Raw genomic sequence first — 22,820 nt, 5'->3', positions numbered from 1 at the left:
GCCGTTTTTCTTCAGCTGGAACTGGGGCCTTAGTCAAGGTAGAGGGAATTATGAACAGTTCCAAATACCAGTCAATATTTGCACAAAATCTTCAGGCTTCTGCTAGAAAGCTGAACACGAAGAGGAACTTCATCTTTCAGCATGACAACGACCCAAAGCATACATACAAATCAACAAAGGAATGGCTTCACCAGAAGAGGATTAAAGTTTTGGAAAGGCCCAGCCTTAGCCCAGACCTGAATCCCATCGAAAATCTGTGGGGTGATCTGTAGAGGGCTGTGCACAGGAGATGCCCTCGCAATCTGATAGATTTAGAGTGTTTTCACAAGGAAGACTGGGCGAATATTGCCAAGTCAAGATGTGCCATGCTGATAGACTCATACCCAAAAAGACTGAGTGCTATAATGAAATCAAAAGGTGCTTCAAAAAAAGTATTAGTTTAAGGGTGTGCATACTTATACAACCATATTATTTTAGTTTTTTATTTTTATTTCCCTCTACCTAAAATATTTCAGTTTGTTGTTCAACTGAGTTGTACAGTTTTTAGGTCACACTAAAGGTGGAAAAGTTCTGAAATGATTTATTTTTGTCTAATTTTTTTACATCACAGAAACCTGACATTTTAACAGGGGTGTGTAGACTTTTTATACCCACTGTATCTATATTATCAATGGCTGTGAATGTTCGATATTGTTGCTGATATATGGCCATCAAATTGGTCTAATGTGTCTTTTACCAGATGCCTACCTTTGACGTGTTACACATATCCAAAAAATCTCCTCCTGTGTACCCAAGGTGTCTCTTGTATGCCCAGAAGACTGCCTGCAGTTTCTCCTCTCCTCTACTCCCTCCCGTGCACAGCCTTGAGAGATCTGGTGTCTGTAGAACGAGGAGATCTCAATCCAATGATTAGCAGCCAATCTGAAGCCTTCCTCAGTGAATGGTCACTGTGACAGCCAATCACAGTGATCATTCAGTGTAATATTTGTCAACATTAACAAAAGTAATGCAGTAGCTATCTTATCTCCTCAGTTCCCTGACAGAGAGAGATCAGCGCCTGCTTCTGGTAGATGGGCACTATAGTGCCCACAGAATTTGGGGCTTGGCCTAGGCCTGAAAGGCCATTTGTGTAAGAGCATGCGGGAAGGACAAAATAAGTAAATTTTGTCTTAGTTAAGTTCCACTTGAAACCACCAATTTAAAAGAATTATATTACCATTTTTTTCTTTTTTCAAACGTTTTGAAACGGAGTCAAAATAATGCATGCTCGTACATATGCAAAGTTGTGCTAGCTCTTGCATTATCCATAATTAGTGTAATCCATATTCCAACGGCTATACTACCGCCTGAGGGAATTGGCTAAATCATTCCCTAACAGGAAACTCTCTGTAGGAAAGTCCGGAGAGCCTTTGTAATAGATTGATTCTGTTCACCCGCTAATTTTCCCTCTTTCTTGCTGTTTTACCTGTTAAATGAGATTGGAGAACATAGGGCAGAACTGGGAGAAGTCACATTGTTCTGTGCAGTGATGTTCTTTGCTTCTTATTTGCATAAGGAGCCTAATGCTATACTTGACATATAAGAGCATAATTGCATACTTAACCACTTCCAGACCGGACACTTTTACCCCCTTCCTGTCCAGGGCAATTTTCAGCTTTCAGCGCTATCACACTTTGAATGACAATTGCGCGGTCATGCAACACTGTACCCATATGAATTTTTTACCATTTTTTTGAGACTGATAAAAAACTTTATTTTGGTGGTAAATATTCACCACTGGGATTTTTTTTTTTTTTTTTTTTTGCTATGTAAATGAAAAAGTCCAAACATTTTTAAAAAAAATGTTTTTCTTATAAAATGTATTCCATTTATCTTTTTAGTAAAAAAAAAAAATAAGCCAGATTAGTTTATAACCAAAAATTACAATTTTTAAACATTTTTATTTTTTTATATTATTATTTATTTATTTTTACATACTGTCACCCTAGCAGTACAGTGTCACCATGGTGACACTGTACTACTTGTGGGGGGTGAGGAAGATTTTTTTTTTCTTTTCTTACACTGATTGCTTTTACACCCATATAGGATGTAAAAGCAATCATTTCTCTTTCTCTCTGTCTGAATTCTTGCAGCCATTGAGAACTACTGAGTGAGCTGTGAGTGGTCACAGCTTGTCACATGGTACAAGGCTGTTGTGAATAGCCCTGTACCATGTCACCTCTGTGATCATTCACAGATTTCACACATAGTAAGCAATGATGTCACAAGTGACATCTTGCTTACTACTTTGCATGTAATCACTGATTGGCCAATCAGCGATCACATGATCGGGACCTCGTACAGAGGTCCCGTCCGACGATCGGTGTTCCGGAGGACACAGCGGGCACTAGATTGCGGTTCTGCACGCTCCCAGGGAGCGCGCACAAGCAGGGTGCAGGGAGGCCGTTTATAAACGGCCACCCGACCCTGCAGTGCCACCATCCGGCCGTTTATATACAACGGCCGGACGGGAGGTGGTTAAAGAGGTATGTGGAAAGACTATGTGCCACCAGCAAAGATCAAGTCAGGTGGTTATTGACAATACTAGGCCCTGCTTTGTAGCTTGGAAACCCAGGTGGTCATAGTGGATGCTAGGTCCTACAGATTGTCCAGCACAGCAAGGGGGGATCCTTTAGAAAAGCTTCAAGACACAATTTTATAAGAATGTATGCATACACTATTTTTACTTGTAATTTCAGAATTATATAGGACTTGGTTAACCCTCTATTTTGCATGGTCTTGTATAATGTATGTAGATAGTTGACACAATTATCAGTTCTCTTGCCTCTGGACCACATTTTGCCACTTTTCATTTCATTTTCTGAGACATACTGTATATCCTTTGAAAAGCAAGAGCTCATTAGTACTTTTTATGTCTCTAGAGAACATCATGTCCTTTACCATTAATGTAATCCTGTGTTCCAGTTTAATCGAAAGGATTATTTTTAGAAAGCATGGTACAAGATGTTGGGTTAATCGCTTTTAAAGTATGTCATTTTGTTGTGTGCACAGGGACATTATGTGAAAGCGCAAGCTCTTTCTGGACTGGGAAGGATGGAAGAGTCTTTGAAGGAGTTTCTATATTGTGTTGCCTTAAATCCTGAATGGAGCTCAGTGAAGTCAGAAGCACAAAAGGTAATATTCTATATACCCTTCTCACATCAGTGCTTTATATAGATCCAGATATCAGTTCATATTTTACCATGTTTCTCTTCAGTTTTTTTTTATTTTTTTAACTAAATGAATTATTCTTTTACCTCTTGTCCTTTGAAAAATGTGGAAGGGAAAGATCTGTCTACCCAAAAGTGATATTTGACGGATGCTTAGGATTTAAAACATCTAACGTTTTCTTGTATCTCTTGGAGATGCTAACAGTGACATCTTTTTGCTTTAATTCCCACGTTAGATAACGACTGTGGCAATTGTAAGAGGTCCCACTCCTGCTGGATTTCTGTTGTACTTTGCAGTGGAGAATGCACAAGTTGGAATGGGCAAAACCCAAAGTTTCTGGGCTGCACAGGACCCCTTCGTCATCGCATGCCTGACGAAGGGTTCCTGCATGGCCTCCAAACATTGCACACTAACATTATTCTTGTTATATGATCCTATTGAATAAAAGCATTTGTATGTTACTTGGAGATGCATGGTATGCTGGCAAGTATGTACACTGATCTGTGATCTTACCAGTTCCCAGCTGGCTGTCACTTTTTAGCCTAATCCAGGAACTTGTTCGACGGGAACATAGTTTGTCCCTCAAATGATAGAGTGGCACCAGGAATTTGCAGGCTTAGCTAGTTGACAGTTAGTCACTGCAAATCATTTACAGTAATAAGGATATAATACTCATGCTCTGCCACAAATAAATGATAAGCTGCTGCAAACACCTAAATGTGTTCCCACATCAATAAAATTTCCCAAGAATATTTATTTATTTATTTCAGGTACTTATATAGCGCCGTCAATTTACGCAGCGCTTTACATACATATATTGTACATTCACATCAATCCCTAACCCTCAAGGAGCGTACAACCTAAAGTCCCTAATTCGCATTCATACATACACATACTAGGCCAATTCAGACAGGAGTCAATTAACCTACCAGTATGTCTTTGGAGTATAAGTTAAGAATAGTGCTATGCTGCCCTGTAGCAACCCAAAATAATAAACTAATAATAAACACCCTCCTGAGAATCAAACTCATGTGTAATTGAATATATCTGTGAAACAAATAAAGTCAATAGTAAATAAAAAAAACTGGCTGAGCCACTAAATCCAAATGATATGTGAAACAGACATGTAAAAGACAAGAAAAGTAAAATATGTGAAACGTATATCAGAAATAAAACATGATCACAATAGCAGTAAACACCTGGCCGAGCTATAAAAAACACCCAGCTGAGCTGAAGCATAAAGTGTGAAAACCAATAAAAGCAGTATTAAATGATTGTAAAACAAATGCCCGGATGAGCAATCAGCCCCCCCGGGGGAATAAATATGTGATGAATCAAGTAAGTGTTCAACTGGGCTAGATATTCACAAACGGTGCGTAATAAGAAAAAAAAAAGATAAGCAGCTCTACTGAAAATATACAGAAAACACATAAATGGTGAATGATAGATAACACTTAATAAAGTGCAAAATGCAGTCCAAAAGTGATATAACAGTCTCTTTCTTCCAACATTAAAGTAATGCACCAGTGACTTCAATAGGTATGGAAATCTATCACACTCCTCCACCTTCAGGCATGCCTGCTCACCTTAACAGCTGACCCATAGAAAATATAGGTCACCATGCGCTCAATATTAATCCCACTGGATCCTCTGCTTCCACGGGTCTCTCCAGGCACTCTCAGAAACAGTTGTTTACGTCCCCTCTTCGATGGATAGGTGCTCCAAAGATAAGGAACTCCTCATAGTTTAGTAAGGCTTTATTAACATAAAAATGTATAAAAAATTCCACTCACATAGATACAAGGTTCACAGAACCTATTACAAGCATTTAGGGGAAAAGCAGGGTGAACAGAGATGGCGGCTCCCACACACACCAGAGAAGACGTCACAAGTTTCCGTCCTAAGTGTTACACCGTGAGTCACGTGGCTTCTTCAGGGATCAGCGATGCTATTGTGATTATTATAGCTCGGCCAGGTGTTTACTGCTATTGTGATCGTGTTTTATTTCTGATATACATTTCATATATTTTATTGCTCTTGTTGTTTTTTACACTTTATTCTTCAGCTCAGCCGGGTGTTTATTATAGGTTGACCAGGTGTTTATTGCTACTTAATTGTGGTTTATTTTTTATATATCTTTCACATATCATTTGGATTTAGTGGCTCGGCCAGTTTATTTATTTACTATTGTTTCACAGATTTATTCAATTATACAGTGGGTTTGAGGCTCAGCAGGGTGTTTATTGTTTATTTTTTGGTATCACTAGGGGGCAGCGCAGCACTATTCTTGGGAAATCATTTACAATATGTTTAAAGACTCTATCAGCTTACATACAACCTGTCAATGCCCTCACCTAGTCCCAGCAGGAGATTTTAGGGAGGTGAAGCTGATGCAATGTGCCAGTAAGACCGAATTAATTGAAACCCTATATGGAGACTGTTTCTAGCAGAGCTTAGGTATAGTTCTTACCCAGTGATCTTAACTAAAGCAAGAGGCATCTGGTAGGTCAACAGCTGTTCATGTTGGCTTAAAGATTAAAAAAGTAAGAACAAATCTGTCGGAATGAAGAGTAAACAAGGAGTTCAAAGTGGAATTCCATTCAATAGTTAACTAAGGCTAAACCTACTCCCACCCCCATTCTAAAGCTTTTCAATCCAACCCTGTAAAGAAAACATTGCTATACTTACCTATTCTGAGACCACTCCAGTCTGGTCCAAGGCTAAGCTGTCAGTAGCAGCTTCTGTGTGCAGGAGAGGCAACCGATAACAGATGACCCATTGTAAGACTATGGGTGATGTCATCTTCCAAGTATTTCCCAGCTATTTCAGCAATCTGTTCTCACACAGAAGCTGCCACTGGAGACCGGACCAGGGCAGCTTAAGAATAGGTAAGTATAGCCAGCGCTGTTAGAAAACACAGGGCCCCATACAGCCAACCTGACAGGGGCCCCTCAAAAAAAACAAAACAGTTTACTAGGCTTCAGTTACGAATGAACACAATGAGTGATTGGTACTGATCGTTCATTGTGTTCATTTATGAAAGGAAGGGGCTGGTAAATGTGACATATTTACTGGACCCTTCCCCAGTCTCCATTCTGAAGGATCCTATTGTGGGACTGCAGTTGCCAGGTGGAAAGGAGAGGAGGGAAGCCGGCAGCACCACAGGAGTGGGGGTACACAGGGGGGCCTTGGCAGCAGAAGGAAACACATGGTTGACAGGGAAGATGATGGGTGCAGCGGGGAGGGAAATCACTGGAACTGATCCCATGTATGGCTCTCTGCAGCAGATAAAAGCCAGCAGGAGGGAGAGCAGAAGAAGCCAGCTTTCAGCTGCTGCAGAGAGCCATACAGGGGATTGGTTCCAGTAATTGCCCCCCCGCCGTTCCGATCACCCTCCCTGCCCCCAAATATGATTCACCCAGCTGCCTAGGCCCCCCCCTGCTAACCTTGGCCCTGTACAGGAAGACTGGTGGTACCCCCATATCTACGGCCCTGAGCATAGCAATCTTTTCTTTACTGGGTTAGATGGAATAGCTTTAGAGTTGGAGTGGGTAGGCTTAGCCTTAGATAGCTATTGACTAGAATTCCACTTTAACTTCCACATACAAAAATGTAACCTTGTTACTTGAGAGAGGTCTAGTGCAAACACTGACAATGAAGTTCCCTTTGATGTTTTTACAATATAGAGTTTGCATATCATGAGCCTAAGGTAACATAAGTTATTAGTGTTATTTTGTGAAAACATTGTTTTATTTTTGGGTGGTTCTGTTCTATTGTCCTGTCTTAAAATAAATCGGATATGTATTCATCTGACATAGAACAAAGAAAGCCAAGAACAAAGAAATACAGAAAATGTGCCACACTGACTGCAATATTGGACAGTAAAACATCATCACCTGGGGTTCTTTTTATGCTTACTATTTTATACAAACTGAATAACCAATGTTCTTTTACAAGGGATACGCAGATTTCATAGTACAATTGGATTTACAAAGAAAACAAAATGCTAGTATGTCCAATTAGTTTTTAGGGTATGCAATACATTTCAAAACCTCTTCTTATTCAAAAAATTCAAGTGTTCCTTTTAAGCCTTTAGTTGCATTTGTAATGCAAAAGAGAACGCATGTTTTTTTCAGTTCTTAGATTATTTCAGACCTTTAGAAGAAAAGGCTTATATAGGTGAGCCTACAACTCATCTAATCCAAACATGACAAAGATCACGATGGATGATTAACATTGTCAACATGGACATTCTGTCAAATGTGTAAATTTTTGGATTTTTTTTCCAAGTACTTTCAAATAGTTTTTATTAAGAATAACCAGGGCTTTTTTCATCGGGAACGCAGTTCTGGCACCTCCAGCACAGAATGGATGGTACGTGGGTAAGGGAGAGGTGGGGTCAGGGGGAAAAGGCAGGGCTAGAAGGAAAAAAGGAAATAAAAAGGGAGGGGGGATGTGGATTAGGACCCAGTTGACCATGGCACAAGAGCTCTCAGGGCTGAAGCCCCTCTGCGCCCTCTTGTCCTGAGGTTGCAAGAAAACTCGTGAGTTAAGTTTAGTTGTGCCAGGGAGCACAATGCTTTCAGATTGTTCAGTAAGTTTAAATAATGACCATCTAGACCTGCTGGGGATGTATGGGGTCATATTGTCAGCTAATATGGATCGGTTCCTCCATCTCAGCTACACGGTTGATGCAGAGAAGCCATTTTATTCCCTTTCTTTGAAAGTTGATATTGTAGATTAGGGTGATATTTGGATCTGTGGACAAGTCCATCAAGGTTCGACGTGTTGCGTGTTCAGAGGTGGTATTCTGCATACCGTGGTTGTAACAAGTGGGTATTTGAGTTACTGTTGCCTTTCTATCATCTCGAACCAGTCTGCCCATTCTCCTCTGACCTCAACAAGGCATTTTTGTCCCTACAACTGCCGCTCACTGGATATTTTGTCTTTTTCAGACCATTCTGTGTAAACCCTAGAGATGGTTGTGCATGAAAATCCCAGTAGATCAGCAATTTTTGAAATACTCAGACCAGCCCATCTGGCAATAACAACCATGCCACATTCACACGTCATATTGTCAGCTAATATGGATCGGTTCCTCTATCTCAACTACACGGTTGAAGCAGAGAAGCCATTTTATTCCCTTTCTTTGAAAGTTGATATTGTAGATTAGGGTGATATTTGGATCTGTGGACAAGTCAATCATGTGTGGTAAAGCTACCTTTCTCTTTATGACTTCTACAGCAAATGTCTGGAACATCTGGGGAGATTATGTGTAGGATATAAGGTGTACAGTGCCATTTAGAGTGTAGTATGATTATTTTTTCTTGTATGTTTATGCTATGGAGCCCTTAAGTGGAAGTTAAGTTCTATTTTGGTTTTGTCTGCAAAAAAAATGAACGAAAAGGTATTTAAGGGAGAAAAAAATGGAGCCTACTTCTTTATCTTTAAATTGCTGATGATATCTTATTTTAACGGCCAGCAAAGCATATTTGCTATACAGAATCATGTTTATCTTAAGCATTTCTGCTGTTCAGCGGGTGCTTTTTTATTGATATACATCCCCAGCTTCTACTATGTATAGGCAGAAGTGTAATTTAAACAGATTTTTCTTCGTTTGTATCAATATTGTATAATTTGTTTTTTATGGCTCTGATCTTGCATGCAGTATTTTCATTGCATTTATACTGTATATTGTAGTTAAATTGTATATAGCTTATTCAATAGTGTAATGTTAAAGGTTTATACAGTCACTGGCCACTTTATTAGGTACACCTTGCCTGTGCCAAGAAAATATCCCCCACACCATTACACCACCACCACCAGCCTGAACCATTGATACAAGGCAGGATGGATCCATGCTTTTATGTTGTTTATGCCAAATTCTGACCCTACCATCTGAATGTCACAGCTTAAATCGAGACTCATCAGACTAGGCAAGGTTTTTCCAATCTTCTATTATCCAATTTTGCTGAGGCTGTGTCAATTGTACCCTCTGTTTCCTGTTCTTAGCTTACAGGAGTGTACTTGGTGTGGTCTTCTGCTGTTGTAGCCCATCTCCTACCTCCACTCTTAACCAGACAAACGCATTGACTCCTGCTGTTCTTCTCTGGGTAACTGCATTTATCTCCTACCTCCACTCTTAACCAGACAAACGCATTGACTCCTGTTAAATTCTGAACAAATGTTGTAATTATATCTGTGCATCTGTTGACTTGTCCTCACCTCTAGGCGCACTCAGGTTTATGACTGTGGCCTGGTTCCTAAGAAACATCCCCCATCCCCCCATTCATGTGAGCCTTATCAGCTTCTAATTGGGGCGGAGTTGAATGCTCATTTGAGCATCTCCCTATAAATTTAGTTCAGCTCATGGGGGAGATCTCTGATGGGGGTGCTGCTTATGATGGAGTGCGGCTTTGAATGAGTGCAGAGCAGTTAAACACAGCAGTTGAACTAAAGTAGGAGAACTTAAGCAGCAGGAAGACACAACAACAGCAAGAAACTCTACTGCATGCTGGACAGACTGCAAGGAAACATCTCTTACATACCTGAGTCCCACTCCATGTACCTTTTATATAATACACCCCTCTTCTCCTCTTCATATTACTATTCTCTGTTCCCAAATCTCATTTCTTTACCCCTCTGCTCCACCCCAAAACTTGTACATCTACCCCTCATTGCTATCATCTCCCTACTATTGCTTTCATCACCTCCCCAAAATGCCTCTTCCACTCCTCCTTCTCATTTTCCTCTCCTCTGTTCCCAAAATCCATTCACTATATCCCTCTGCTCCTCCCAAACATTTGTATATTGTGCCCTCACTGCTTCCCTCACCCCTCTATGGCACCCACCACCTCCTCCTATTACTCCACTCTCCCACTGACCCAAACACCTCCACTAGTAGTTTCTCACGCTCCTGCACATCCCGCTCCCATGCCACCTTTCTCACCCTTCTCCTCCTCATAACCGCAGGGGACATCTCCCCGAATCCTGGCCCTCCACCAACTCCCTCACCCGCACAAAACCCTCCCGCCTCCACGTCCTGCCGCAACTCCCGCAAATTAGTATCTGTCCCCCTGCTCCCTAAAATCTCCCCCCCGTTTTCATGTGCACTCCTGAACGCCCGATCGGTGTGCAACAAGCTTACCGCCATCCACGACCTTTGTTTCCCGCTCCCTCAACCTCCTGGCGATTACGGAAACCTGGATCCAGCCCACTAACTCTACCTCCCCTGCTGCACTCTCCTACAGAGGTCTCACCTGGACCCACTCACCCAGGCCCAACGGTCGTAAAGGTGGTGGGGTTGGCCTGCTCCTGTCACCGCTGAGCACCTTCCGAGTCCTCCCAAACCCCCCCTCCCTATCCTCCTCCTTCGAGGCCCACTGCGTCCGACTATTCTCCCCAACCCCCCTGAAGATTGCTGTGATATACCGGCCTCCTGGATCCATACCCCGCTTCTTGGAAGACTTCTCCTCCTGGCTACCCTTCTTCCTCTCCTCTGAGCTACCCACTATCATCCTTGGGGATTTCAACATCCCTGTCAACTTCGACAACCCGGACACAGCCCGTCTCCTCCACTTTACCTCCTCCTTTGCACTTGCACAGTGCATACAATCCACCACCCACTCCGTAATATCGTTGATCTTGTCTTCTCCAACCGCTGCGCTCCCCACAACCTCACTAACACCCCCTTCCCTCTCTCTGACCACAACCTGATTACCTTCTCTATCTCCTCATCCTCCAACACCTACCCCACCAAATGTCACACTTCTACCAGCCGTAACCTCCGCAACCTTAACCCTGCCTCCCTCCACTCCGCAGCTGATCAACTCCATGACCGCATCCTCCCCCTGTCCTGCCCTGACTTGGCTATGACCGCCTACAACAATGCGCTGTCAACAGCCCTTGACTCACTAGCGCCTTTAACCACACGCAACATCAGACCCCGACCGCTCCAGCCCTGGCAGACTGATCACTCCAAAACCCTCAAACGACACAGTCGTGCCCTGGAGCGACTATGGCGCAAAACCAAATCCCAACAAGCCTTCACCCGATACAAATCTGCCTTCCACACCTACACCTCCTCCCTCCATACTGCCAAACAAGCCTACTTCCTGACCCTCATCAAGGCCCTTTCCTCCAATCCTTGCCGACTCCTCTCCACCTTCAACTCTCTACTCTTGCCACCCCCACCTCCACCCAGCACCTCACTCACTGCCCTTGAGATTGCCAATCACTTCAAAAACAAGGTTGACACAATTCGCAAGGACATTGCCGCAACTCACACGCCTTCTCAACCCGTCCCCTCTCACACAGCTACCCCCTCATCCCCCCTCCCCCTCGACATAACCCACAGGGACTTTGTCGCTGCTCAAACTCCCTCCAACCCCCTTCCCCCTCACTCAGCTACCCCCTCTTCACCCCTCTCCCACGGCCCCACCACTGCTCTGACCTCCTCTCCCACCCCACCCTACATTCCTCATACTGAAGCTCCCCCAACACTCCGCACCTTTGACCTTACTACCATCGAAGAAGTCTCCAAGATCCTCTCTGATGCCCGCCTCACCACCTGCCCCCTCGACCCTATCCCCTCACAACTCCTACAACCTCCCTCCCCCTCCATCCTATGCTCCCTCACCCACATCTTCAATCTCTCCCTCTCCTCCGGCACTTTCCCTTCCCCTCTGAAACATGCACACATCACCCCCATACTTAAAAAGCCCTCCCTGGACCCCAATGACCCGAACAACCTCAGACCCATCTCCCTGCTCCCATTTACATCTAAACTCCTCGAGCGCCTAGTCTACACCCGCCTATGCTCTCACCTCAACGACAACAACCTCCTCGATCCCCTACAGTCCGGCTTCCGTCCCCTACACTCCACCAAAACTGCCTTACTCAAACTCTCCAACGACCTGCTAACCGCCAAAGCTAATGGCCACTATTCAGTGCTCCTACTCCTTGACCTCTCTGCGGCCTTTGACACAGTCGACCACCCCCTCCTCCTCAAAAAACTACACTCCCTCGGCCCCAGAGATTCTGCTCTCTCCTGGCTCTCATCCTACCTGTCACAACGCTCTTTCAGCGTTACCTATAATGCCACCACCTCCCTCTCACTCCCCCTCTCTGTTGGGGTCCCTCAAGGCTCTGTCCTCGGGCCCCTTCTCTTCTCCATCTACACCTCCTCCCTTGGCCAACTCATACACTCTCACGGCTTCAACTACCACCTCTATGCCGACGACACACAAATCTATCTCTCAACCCCCCACCTCACCCCCTCGGTCTCCGCCCGAATCACACACCTGTTGAGTGACATATCAGACTGGATGTCGCTCCACTTCCTTAAACTGAACCTCTCCAAAACCGAGTTTCTTGTCTTCCCTCCAGCCCAGACACCACCCCCCATTGACTTCTCCATCATGTCCAACAACGCCACCATCAAACCCGCCCCGCAGGCCAGAGTACTTGGTGTCATTTTGGACTCCAACCTATCCTTCCAGCCCCAAGTCCACTCTTTAACAAACTCGTGCAGACTCCACCTCCGCAACATCGCCAAAATCCGCACGTTCCTAGCTCCAGAAACCACTAAACAGCTCATCCACTCCCTCATCATATCACGACTCGACTACTGCAACTCCCTCCTCACTGGCCTGCCTCGCCGCTGGCTATCCCCGCTTCAGTCCATCCTGAATACGGCTGCCAGACTCATTCACCTTTCCAACCGCTCCGTTTCCGCCACCCCCCTCTGCCAATCCCTCCACTGGCTTCCGATTGCGCAACGGATCAAATTCAAAATCCTAACGCTGACGTACAAAGCTGTCCACCATACTGCCCCGAACTACATCACTGACCTAATATCCAAGTACCGCCCAGCACGCACACTCCGCTCCTCACAAGACCTCCTTCTCTCTAGTTCCCTGTTCTCCTCCTCCCATGCCTGCCTCCAGGACTTCTCCAGGGTGTCACCCATCCTCTGGAACTCCCTGCCCCAACCCATCAGATTATCACCTACTCTCCTCTCCTTTAGGCGCACCCTGAAAACCCATCTCTTCAGGGAAGCCTACCCCACCCCCTGCTAACTTGCCTCCCTCCTCCACTCTTCCTACCACTCCATCCCCCACAGCTATCTCCTCTTGTACCACCATCCCCTCCCTCCTAGATTGTAAGCTTGAAAGAGCAGGGCCCTCGATCCCCTCATGTTTTGCATTGTATTGGTATTGTTCTGTCACATGTTATGTTCCCCTCTGTAATGTACAGCGCTGAGCGAACTATTGGCGCTTTATAAATACTGTATAATAATAATAATAATAATCTGCTTCAAGGTTTGATGTGTTGTGTGTTCAGAGGTGGTATTCTGCATACCTTGGTTGTAACAAGTGGGTATTTGAGTTATTGTTGCCTTTCTATCATCTTGAACCAGTCTGCCCATTCTCCTCTGACCTCAACAAGGCATTTTTGTCCCTACAACTGCCGCTCACTGGATATTTTGTCTTTCTCAGACCATTCTGTGTAAACCCTAGAGATGGTTGTGCATGAAAATCCCAGTAGATCAGCAATTTTTGAAATACTCAGACCAGCCTATCTGGCACCAACAACCATGCCACATTCAAAGTCACTTAAATCCCCTTTCTTCCCCCATTCTGATGCTTGATTTGAACTTCAGCAAGTCTTCTTCATGTCTACATGCCTAAATTCATTGAGTTGCTTCCATGTGATTGGCTGATTAGCAATTTGTGTTACTAAGCAATTGAACAGGTATACCTCATAAAGTGGCCGGAGTGTATATATGAAGTCAAAGTATTTCCTAGCTTTCTTCATGATTCATGATGATGGCTTTGTGTTCCAACACAATTCAAAGTAAGCTTTATTACTGGAAAATGTAGATTATGAAGAAACATTATGCTGTACTAGCAAACCTCATTCAGCCTGTTCTAGATGTTTTGATTGTCCTGCATGTCTACCCCATTATTTTTAACATTCAAGCGTTCTGTTTTGTCTACATGAAAGGGCACAGTTAGGGATTACCATATTGTCATACTGTGCTTTCTGATGTATGAAAATTTAATCTGTAGCTGGCAACTTGAATTATTTTCCAAAACTATTCCTGTGTTTCTCTACACAAATGGTATAAAGTTTTATGGGAGACATTTGGAGATGTTTGCTTGTAGCTATACAGATGCACTTGCCCCCACCACCCTGTTTTAGACCTAGAACTAAAACATCAGATTTTCACTGAGACACTTTGGATTAAAATTAGTATTTCAGCATGTCAGCTGAGCCATAATGGTACTGTATGAACAAACTGTATATGAAACACGGTTAGTTCACCAAGACATTTACAACTACTTACAACAAGCAGGGCAAAGGCCAGCCAACACGTTTCGAGGGCCACACAATCTTTATTTTTTTTTGGCAATAGCATAGTGTAGTTGGATTTCTGTCAGTCACAGGTTGTGTCACACCCTTCCAGCCTGTGACTTAGAATGACAGGGAGGTGGAGCCTCCATATATAAAGATGCAATATCCCACCCTCTATTGTGTTTAGGTGGTTAGTGGGCATGGAGAAGAGGGGGTGAGCTGTCATTTACCACTGTGTATATGCCCGCATGTGTGATTCTGTAGTCACGTGGGCTGCTCACATGTGATCAAGAAGGAAATGCTTAGCATAGAAACTGAGCATGTGCATTAGCTGCCAACACTAGTGGCAAAATTCCCAACTGCAATGGGGACACGGACAGGGGGAGATAGAGAGCAGCAGGATCAACCAGGTTTTTTGCAGAATACAGAATATGAATCCCATAGTGACTGAGTGAGTATGAACAACATGTAATACAGCATTTATTGATCATTTTTATGATGTTGGTTTAGTGACACTTTAAATATAGTGCAATATATTTTGTCTGTATAAGGCCTAGTTCAAACTGGCTTTGAAAGCAGGCATTTGAAGGGCGTTTTTAACTCTACTCAAATGTCTATGCAAATGATACTATGGGCAACACACAGTGCTGTTCACATTATCAAAACATGAAGCATTAGTGTCGCGTTGCTTTAAAATTGAAGCCTCATGTTGAGTCAGGAGTTTGAAGCCTTTCAGTGCCTCACATTCAAGTCTATGGTGATGTTCCTCAAACACACAGGCAGGCGTTTGTGAGGCATTTGCAGTGGGGTTGCGGAGCATTAATAACATTACCGTTTATTTAGTTTGTGTTGTGGTTTTAACACTTGTCAAATGCTTATAAAACGGGTGTTTGGGGAGTGTTTTTAATGCTTGTAAAAAGCTTATTAACGCCTGTCTAACACTCATACTAAAGCTCATTAATGCCTATCTAACGCCTATACTAAAAGCTATAGGAGCATTTGTGAAGAGTTAGAAATTTAATCAAGTGTGAACAAGCCCTAAGAATAAAAAGAATACAGGTGGTGCTCATTCAAGGATGCTGATGACTTCCATGAGAGACACATAAGAGATGCCCTAACAATTAAAAAGATCACTGTGTAACAAAATGTAACCAAAGATGCCTCAGCTGGTGTGTGGCTAGATGCAATCTGGCCAAAAGGACACAATTGTTTCTACTGCTAGAAATGCAGTTGGTTGCAGTAAGACAAACACCGACCAATACAAAATTGCTTGTAGTAATAAAATGGGGTTGACTTAAAATTAATGCAGGGTATACATCTTGAGTTTTCTTATAAGCAGGACCATTCAACAGAAGTCTGTCTTTAGACTGGCTTTTGTTGAACAGGCAGCAGTACACATAGAGCAGAAATGGGCTGGTTCCTGCTTAACCAGATGATTTTTAGTCTGTGTATACTTTGCTTTACCCCTGTACAATGATACAAATATACTTCTATAGAAACCATGAAGGAGAGTGGGGATATGCCTAATGAAAAACTCAGTAAATGAAACAGACATATTAGCAGGATAAAAATTTTTTACAGATGTACTCCACTGGTGACAATTTAAACAAGTAGAAGTGAGGAATAACATGGACTTTACTCCACACTTCCAGTTCCAGATCCTTTAAGCTGCTATTTTGGATTTCTTTAACTCTTCTTGGACCTCTGGCCTTTGCACTAATCTTCTTTAGCTACTGCCTCCAGTCAAATCTATGGGAAACTTGATTAAATCTGTAGAGAATGAAGCAGAGGCAAACATATATTGGGAATTTGAAGCCAGCAGTATTGACTGTAATGTAAAAACTATGTTCTCGTTTCCCTGCTCCACTGATCTATACCAGGGGTCTCTAAACTTTCTAAACAAAGGGCCAGTTATTGTCCTAAAGACTTTACAAGGGCCGGACTGCGGCCAGTGGGAGTAGAAAAGGTCCTGACATCCGAGAAAAAAATAATGCTCCATTATTTGGTGTCAGTGGGAAGAATTCTGCCCCATCATTGATGTCATTGGATTCTGTCAATTGTGTCACTGGGAGGAATTGTGCACCATCGTTGGTGTCATTGGAAGGAGTTGTGCCCCCTTCATTGGTGTAAGTGAGGGGAATTATACCCAATTGTTGGTATCAGTAGATGAAATAGTGCCCCAAGGGCCAGGTAAAAGCAAGCAGCTGGTCCCCGGGCCGCAGATTGGACACCACTGATCTATACTCATATAAAGAAATAAAGAACCTGAATACACTTCACCAAGGACAAGAGGTTTTCTCATGGTCAAGCTTTTTATCCTAAGCAGATTCTGAATAAAAAAATGCTAAAATTCTTTTTTTTTTTCTTTTCCAGTTAATGTGTGAGATGTTGTTTCCAGCCTTTGAGAATGTACAAGCCAATTTGTCAGCTCGTGCCCCCACACCTTACACTAGACTGAAGCCAGTCTTCTTAAACAACTCCAGCTATTCTTCTTTGGAGGATGTGCCTCTTCCAGGAGGATCTAAGGTACAGTCTTTGCTTACATATGACAATTTGTGTACTGATATAAATTATCCATTACATTTTCCTATATTAAGTATTGTTTTCCCTAAATTGAACATTTTTTTCTTCAAATAATTGAATTAACTGCCTAGCAGGGGTGGACTGACAACTAATGGGGCCCCCGGGCAATAGGGGATCATGGGGCCCCTGTGTCCTTGCCCAAACTCAAAAAAGCCTATGAAAAAGGTACCAAGGGCATCTCATGGGGCCCCCCACTGACCCCGGGCCCTCAGGCAGTGCCCGAGTTTCCAAATGGTCAGTCCTCCCCTGCTGCCTAGTCTACATTTCTTTGATATTCATGCATTTTTTTTTGGCAGTGTTTATCACGATAAGTCCTGTGATAAATCCACCAAACATAGACAGCATTTGGGTTAAATTAGTGAAAGCTATTTGCAAAGTTGCACATTTTGCATGGGTTTATCTTAGCTTTTTGCAGCAAATAATTAGCTCTGTAACTTAGACAAGCCATAATTTAAGTATATCTAAATACAAGCAGAAAAAGTTAATATTTTGTAGCTTACTAGTCCTTCGATGTGATGACTGCATTGGTATTCTTTTTCTTTCAGGATTTTTTCCTTTATTTTCACCTGGTGATCCTGCCAGTGACACACCTTCTGTCCTAGGGTGACAACACTCCCTCACTGTACCGTATCTGTGGGGAAGCAATGTTGTTGCCCTAGAGCCACCACATGTAAGGACTAGTAAGCTATAATATATTGCAGTTTGCTAGTCCTTAGATCTGGTGGCTGCATTGGTATTCTTTTTTTTTCAGGCTTTTTTCCTTTTTTTTTCACCTGGTGATCTTGCCAGTAACACCCTTCCTGTCCTAGGGTGACAACACTGCCTCACTGTACTATATCTGTGGGGAAGCCATGTTGTTGCCCTAGAACAAGAAGTTTACAAACATAGCTTGTAAAGCTCAAAGCATTGTTTGAGATTTTAGTTCAGTGCAGAAGAAAGTTAAAATGGCACTGGATTTCTACCAGGATCAACAGGTAGTTTTGCATATTAGCATAAAATGTTAGATGTGATGGCTGATTAGTTTTCTTGTTTCAGGCTAAGGACTGGTAAACTGCAAAGTATTACATTTTTGTTATTGGGTTTATAAATATTTGAATGTGTCAACGCATCGTAATACTTTCATAATATTGAACTCTCTGCCAAAGCTGTGACAAATATTAGGGATTAAAAATGCCCCAAATATGGCATATTTTAATAGGCACTGAAGACAGTTAAACATTACTACCAGACTGACATCCCAATATAATGCCTTGTACACATGATGAGAATATCGAACGAATGAACATCCGTATTTTGATCAATGACACGCTGATCACCGGAAAATGTAATTGCCGGTTCTCGGCTGCACTTTCCTCACGCTGTCAGATCGTGAGGAAAGTACTGCTGAGAACCGGCAGTTGTCAAAGCAGGGATCGGCACCGATCATCAGTGCCCTGATGATCGGTGCCCAGCAGTGCCACCCACCAGTTCCCCCCACCTGAGCCTAGCAGTGCGCCCACCTGAGCCTAGCAGTGCACCCACCTGTGCCCAGCAGTGCGCCCACCTGTGCTCAGAAGTGCCACCTACCTGTGCCCAGCAGTGCCCACCCACATGTACCCACCAGTGCCACCCACCTGTGCCCACCAGTGCATCCCAAGAGTGCCCAGCAGTGCCACCAGTCAGTGCCCAGTGGTTGTGCCAGTCAGTGCCCAGCAGTTGTGCCAGTCAATGCCTAGCAGTGCCGCCAGTCAGTGCCCAGCAGTGATGCCAGTCAGTGCCACCTATCAGTGCTGTCTATCAGTGCCACCTATCCATGACACCTCATTAGTGCTGCCTATCAGTGCCGCCTATCCGTGCCACCTCATTAGTGCTGCCTATTAGTAATCCCTACCAGTTCCCATCAGTGCTGCATATCAGTGCCCATCAGTGCCGCATGTTAGTGCCCATCAGTGCTGCCTCATCAACGCACATCAGTGAAGGAGAAAAATTACCTGTTTGAAAAATTTTATAATAGAAACAAAGAAACTTTTTTTTTTTTTTTTCCTTCAAATTTTTTTGCACTTTTTTTGCTCATAGCGCAAAACGTAAAGCGCCCAGCGGCGATTAAATACCACCAAAAGAAAGCTCTATTTGTGAGAAAAAAATTATAAAAATTTCATGTTGGTAAAATCTTGCATGACCGCGCAATTGTCATTCAAATTGCGACAGTGCTGAAAGCTGGCAAATTGTCCTGGTAAAGAAGGGGGTATAAGTGCCCGGTAGGCAAGTGGTTAATGTACTGCTACATTTTTGATCATTTGCTTCCTGGGTCAGTTAATACATTTAACCACTGGAATGTTTTCCTTCTTCATGACCAGGGCTTTTCAGCACTGTCTACTTTAACTAACAAGTGCTCGGTCATGCAATACTGTACACAAATTAAATTTATATCCTTTTTTTCACACAAATATAGCTTTCTTTTGGTAGTATTTAATCACCACTGTTTTTTTGTTTTTTTACTATATAAAAATAGTAAATACCAAAAAATTCTTAGTTTCTGTTATACAATTTTGAAAACAAATAAATTCATAAATTTAGGCCAAAATGTATTCTGCTACATTTATTTGGTAAAATTAACCCAAATCAGTGTATAATATTTAGCCTGTGTGAAAGTTATAGAGTCTACAAACAAAGCTATATAGTGTACAGTATATTTGAAAATGGATCAATCTACTGACTGCCTATCTAATTCTTTCAGGCCCTAAAATGCCAGGACGGTACAAATACCTCAAAATGACCCCTTTTGTAAAGTAGACAGTCCAAGGTATATATAGTAAGCACCATGGCAAGTTTTCTGAATTTTCTGTCACAATTTTTATGAAGAAATTAAATCAAATTTTTTTTTTCCCCACAAATTCACTTTTTAAATTTTTCTTTTTCTTTTCTGCTTTTCTTTTTTTTACTATTTTTTTTACAAACTGTCAACAAAGTAGTTCACCATAGTGCCACTGTACCATGGGGGGGGGGGTTTGATCAGGGATTTCTGTTATCACTATTATTGTTTATAAAAGTGATGATCACTGTTATTTGCAAACGTTTTAACTGTCATGAATGGATTTCATGCTTGCTTACTGTTGTGATGCTGTGTTTGGCTACAGCTATAAGGGAGGGTGCTTGACTGAACAGCGAAACAGCCCAATTTCAAACATATCAAAAATTATTTCTTTCAGCTGAACTTCCAAGATGATTGTTTGCTGAAGTCCCATATCAGTAGAAACACCAATGTTTCAGATGTACGCAGATCCTCTGTGTCTGTCACCTTGAAAAAGAGGGTCTGCATATCCTTAAAACATTACTGATTTGAGACTTTGGCAAAAGATTCACCTTGAAAGTTCAGTTGAAGTGCTCTTTTTTTCTACGTTTAGTTGTTAAAACCCGTCAGGAATTCTAATCCATCCCCATACTATCCAAACCCAGAAGAAAAAAGTATTTCTGGCTTGGCATGTACTGTGCAGCTCCTCATTATTTGGCAAATATTGTAAATTATAAGTAACCAAGTCAGTAGTGTGCATTTTTGTAATGATTTATTATGTGCATATTTCATGTTTTGGTATTAGGAATTAGGAAACCAGACTTATGATCAGAGTGCTTCTAACAGTCCAAAGTTTGTTTTATCTGCAGGACTCAGTGTTCAGACTAACCAAAGCTACATATCCAAAGGCTGATGAATTTCCAATGAAAAACTTTACTGACGGCCCTGAAATATGTGACCTGTCTGATGAAAAGGTAACAAAGACTCTGGGAAGTGTTCTGTCCTGCCTTCCAGAAGTAGGTCTGAAGAGGAAACGTCCCAGCACCTCAGAGGACCTTCACCAAAATGAGCTCCCTGCCAAAGTTATAAAAAATGGTAAGAAACAGAAGTACCTGCAGTGATTCACTTCATATTAGTCTATCACGGAGCATTAAACGTGATTATATGGGATTGCCAGGCTGGCAATAAACATATCTTTTCACTTATACTTTTAATATAACAAGTTAGTCAGGAAGCTGAAAAAATAACATTACAGTATGGAAACTGTTAAAGCGGAACTCCACCCAAAAATTGAAGTTCCGCCTCTCTGCCTCTTCCAACCCCTCCACTGTCACACTTGGCACTTTTTGGGGAGGGACGGGGGCAAGTACCTGGTTTTGACAGGAACCCGCTCCCACGTCCGGGTTAGACTGCCGCGGTGATCTGAGCCAGTAGTTCAGCCCCCTTCCTAACCCCTGCAGCCTTTTGGGACACTTCATAGGTCCCAGAAGACTGGCCCATCCACAAAGTGCAACGCACTTCACACATGTGCAGTAGGAAACCAAATGTGAAGCCACAAGGCTTCACTTCTATTTTCATGTATTGAAGATGCTGGTGCCAGCATCTGAAGCCGATTGAAGAATCAGCTCGAGTGAGGACATCACTGGATGCCTGGACAGGTAATTGCCAGTATTTGAAGCTGCTGACTTTTAATTTTTTCTTTGGGGGGGGGGGGCAGAGCTCCACTTTAAGAAGATCAAACAATGTAAGAAAATCTGGCGCTCAGCAGGGAAAACAGACAGTCCACAATGATATAAGAAGAGAGTCTCTATATGGGTATTCCAGGGCTATAATCAAGAGGCTGCTGCTGTGTAGAGTTAGAAGAGACTCTGCAAACAAGCATAAGGAGAGAAGCAGCACCGATCTGAGTGTAGCACAATGGATTTATTTCTGACAAGCAACAAATTGCACACTTACAAAAAAAGAAGAAAAAACAGACGCTCATCAAAGAAAGCTGCTATCTGCTGTAGGTATGGCTGGCCATCTGGGAGACACACTGGTAGAAGGATCCTTGGTGATGCTGGTGGCTTCCAGCACTTCCTGGATGATCCATACTCTGTGGGCATCAGGCATAATGTCAGCATGTCAAGTGTGTAGCAGTGGGCATGGAATGCATTTGAAGCATGCATGCTCCTTCTTAAGGCCCTGCGTGCCATACCCACTGCTACATACCTGACGTGCTGGCATCATGCCCGACATCCACAGAGCCTCTGGATAATCCAGGAAGTGCTGGAAGCCACCAGCACCACCAAGGATCCTTCTACCAGTGTGTCTCCCAACGTGCAGCGGCCATGGCCGGTGGTACCTACAGCAGATAGCGGCTTTCTTTGATGAGCGTCTGTTTTTTCTTCTTTTTTTGTAAGTGTGCTATTTGTTGCTTGTCAGAAATAAATCATTGTGCTACACTCAAATCGGCGCTGCTTCTCTCTTTATGCCCACTTTAAGAAGATGCATTGCTCCACATGTTCTACCAATGTTACATCACAAAGTTTAGGAGCAATAAATGAGCATTGCAGTGAGTTTGTAGTGACCATTTGCAGTAGTGAAAATAAAAGTAGTGTTTATTAACTGATGCTTTAATTTCCAGAGGTGGAGTCCCAGTGGGAAGAGTCTGCTTCACAGTCACAAGTGAGAACCATCTCTATTGATCTGGTGGATTCTTCTGATTTTGAATGCTCGCTCTGTATGAGGTATGCCTGAACCTTTGTGCTTTTTTAAATCTGCTGGGTTTACGTGTTCAGTGTGTTGAAGAAAGTACATATAAAATGTAAAGTAAAACCTAGTCACAAAAGCTTTACAACCTATTGGCTATTTTATTGTTAGAAATACTTAAAGTATATAAGACTGCAATAAGAATACC

At 42.8% G+C, this 22,820-nt stretch overlaps 1 protein-coding gene across 2 annotated transcripts in view; it reads left to right on the top strand.

Annotated features, from left to right (window-relative positions):
- The window catches only part of LONRF2 (LON peptidase N-terminal domain and ring finger 2), a 104,685-nt gene that overhangs the window by 54,532 nt on the left and 27,333 nt on the right, over positions 1–22,820 (top strand). For both annotated transcript variants that reach the window (XM_089688116.1, XM_089688117.1), the window contains exons 3-6: positions 3,052–3,174; positions 16,942–17,094; positions 20,791–21,016; positions 22,548–22,650. In XM_089688116.1, coding sequence (XP_089544242.1) covers positions 3,052–3,174; positions 16,942–17,094; positions 20,791–21,016; positions 22,548–22,650 — 605 coding nt within the window. The remainder of the gene's footprint in view (positions 1–3,051; positions 3,175–16,941; positions 17,095–20,790; positions 21,017–22,547; positions 22,651–22,820) is intronic.

The sequence above is a fragment of the Staurois parvus genome, unplaced genomic scaffold (assembly GCF_062004578.1).
Source record: "Staurois parvus isolate SC_StPar_1 unplaced genomic scaffold, SC_StPar_1.0 ptg000446l, whole genome shotgun sequence".
Taxonomy (NCBI): Eukaryota; Metazoa; Chordata; class Amphibia; order Anura; family Ranidae; genus Staurois; species Staurois parvus.
The sequence above is the reverse complement of the archived record's forward strand: the minus strand, read 5'-3'. Positions and strand labels throughout refer to the sequence as shown.